Source organism: Populus trichocarpa, chromosome 5, assembly GCF_000002775.5.
Source record: "Populus trichocarpa isolate Nisqually-1 chromosome 5, P.trichocarpa_v4.1, whole genome shotgun sequence".
NCBI lineage: Eukaryota > Viridiplantae > Streptophyta > Magnoliopsida > Malpighiales > Salicaceae > Populus > Populus trichocarpa.
In genome coordinates, this window is record NC_037289.2 from 6,308,063 (window position 1) to 6,310,500 (window position 2,438).

A 2,438-nucleotide genomic window follows, 5' to 3' on the forward strand; every position below is an offset into this window, starting at 1 on the left:
TGGTTGTCATCCATTGGCTATAATTTTGCGCTGGTAAAGACTCTTTTCCACAATTGAACCTATCATTTAACAACATGACATGGCACAAGGAAAGCCAAAATAAATGGAGGTCAACTAGAATTTATCCTGTTTCTATGACCATTACTCCGATGTCTTCTCCACCTTTTCTGCTGGCCTTAAAGCACTATAAAGCTAGCTTCATTCATCATTAGGATCTCAAGCATCTGAGAAAAATTATTTCTTTTGTCAAACCCAAGGGCAAAAGATCATATACATCAGACTCAGATTGCTGAGAGATGGCCGGGGGAGCTTTTGTGGCGCATGGTTCTGGGAGGAAATATGAGGGTGGGGTCACATGCTTTGTTATCATCACCTGTTTGGTGGCTGCCATGGGTGGTCTCATTTTCGGTTATGACATTGGTATCTCAGGTAATAAATGGAAGACCTTCTATCTCATTGGAGTGACAAAGATTGCTGTATACTGTATATTATCTCTTTAAGGTGCTAATAATTGGATGATTTTGCACAACGTTGCAGGTGGTGTTACTTCTATGGACTCGTTTCTAAAACGATTCTTCCCATCTGTGTACAACAAAGAGCATGAAACTCGTGATGATAACAATATGTACTGCAAATTTGATAGCCATTTGTTGACATTGTTCACATCTTCCCTCTACCTTGCGGCTTTGGTAGCTTCCTTCTTTTCATCTACAGTGACAAGATTATTCGGCCGTAAAATCTCAATGTTGTTTGGAGGCCTGGTTTTCCTTGTTGGTGCCATTTTTAATGGTGCTGCGACCAATATAGCAATGCTTATCATTGGTCGTTTGTTGCTTGGTGTTGGTGTTGGCTTTGCTAATCAGGTACTTGCATTATTTACACTCTCTTTCTCTCTCGACATTGGCTTTGTCTCTTTGATATGGTTATAAATCCTGCTTGACATTGATTTTCATTTTCTCGGTTCTGTACAGTCTGTTCCAATTTATCTATCTGAAATGGCACCAGCCCAAATTAGAGGAGCACTTAACATTGGTTTCCAAATGGCCATTACAATTGGTATCCTGGCTGCAAATCTCATTAACTACGGAACAGCCCAAATCAAGGAGGGATATGGCTGGAGAATTTCTTTGGGTCTTGCGGCTGTCCCTGCTTTGATGATCACTATTGGATCGTTCTTCCTTCCAGACACTCCCAATTCTATACTTGAGAGAGGCCACCCCGAGCAGGCAAAGAGAATGTTGCAAAAGATTCGTGGCACAGACAACGTTGAAGTAGAATTCCAAGACCTTGTGGACGCAACCGAGGCTGCAAAGAAAGTGGAACACCCATGGAAAAACATCTTGCAGCCAAAATACAGGCCTCAACTTGTCATTTGCACAATGATCCCATTCTTCCAGCAACTCACTGGAATTAATGTCATCATGTTTTATGCACCTGTTCTCTTTAAGACCTTGGGTTTCGGCGATGATGCTGCGCTTATGTCTGCAGTTATTACAGGCTTAGTAAATCTCGTCTGTACACTTGTTTCCGTCTACTCAGCTGATAGGTTCGGGAGAAGAATTTTGTTCCTAGAAGGAGGGGTTCAAATGATTATTAGCCAGGTACATAATTACAACCTTAACCAAGTTTCTCGGTATACAAATTAAGACTCCTGTAATTAATAGGGATGCACGTTAGATTGCTGCTGATTCTATGAATATGTACACATGATTGCAGATACTTGTTGGAATCATGATAGCCATCAACTTTGGGACACGAGGTGTAGGAGAATTGTCAAAGGGATCGGCCAACTTAGTTTTGTTCTTCATCTGTGCTTATGTTGCAGCATTTGCCTGGTCTTGGGGTCCATTGGGATGGCTGGTGCCTAGTGAAATCTGCCCTCTTGAGATCAGATCAGCAGGGCAAGCCATCAATGTCTCAGTTAACATGTTCTTCACTTTCTTAATTGGCCAGTTCTTCCTAAGCATGCTTTGCCACATGAAGTTTGGTCTCTTCTTGTTCTTTGCTGGCTTTGTTGTTCTCATGACCATCTGCGTTTTCTTCTTCTTGCCCGAGACAAAGAATGTCCCAATTGAAGAAATGAACAGAGTGTGGAAGGCACATTGGTTCTGGGGCAAGTATATCCCTGATGATGCTGTCATTGGAAGCCAAACATATACTGCGTGAAATGACCATCACGAGAACAATTGTCCTGCATCTACATTTGCACAAAGAGAGACAGCACGCATGCTTTACTGTATACATGAGATCTGATGTGCAATACTTCGAACAAAACAATAAATAAAAAAAAAAAAATTCAAATACAGTCGCTAATGTTTATTAACTTGCAATTGTTAGTATATCTTCTTGAAGAACTGTATGCAGAATCATCAAAACAATATGGAAAAACGTCCCAAACTCTATATATAGTTAACATTTCAAAATTCATACGGTTATAA

General features: G+C 40.7%; 1 protein-coding gene across 1 annotated transcript; it reads left to right on the top strand.

The window, feature by feature from the left end:
• The first annotated feature begins 205 nt into the window (after positions 1 to 205).
• On the top strand, positions 206 to 2,438 carry LOC7486368 (sugar transport protein 10). Its single transcript, XM_002306340.4, has 4 exons — positions 206 to 429; positions 538 to 863; positions 972 to 1,601; positions 1,717 to 2,438. Exons 1-4 carry the CDS (start codon positions 297 to 299, stop codon positions 2,164 to 2,166), a joined length of 1,539 nt encoding a protein of 512 aa, XP_002306376.1. The 5' UTR covers positions 206 to 296; the 3' UTR covers positions 2,167 to 2,438.

Coding starts and splice junctions, on each gene's coding strand:
- LOC7486368 (XM_002306340.4), top strand. CDS start 297: ATGGCCGGGGGAGCTTTTGTGGCGCATGGTTCTGGGAGGAAATATGAG. Junction 430..537: donor TTATGACATTGGTATCTCAG/GTAATAAATGGA, acceptor ACAACGTTGCAG/GTGGTGTTACTTCTATGGAC. Junction 1,602..1,716: donor TTCAAATGATTATTAGCCAG/GTACATAATTAC, acceptor ACATGATTGCAG/ATACTTGTTGGAATCATGAT.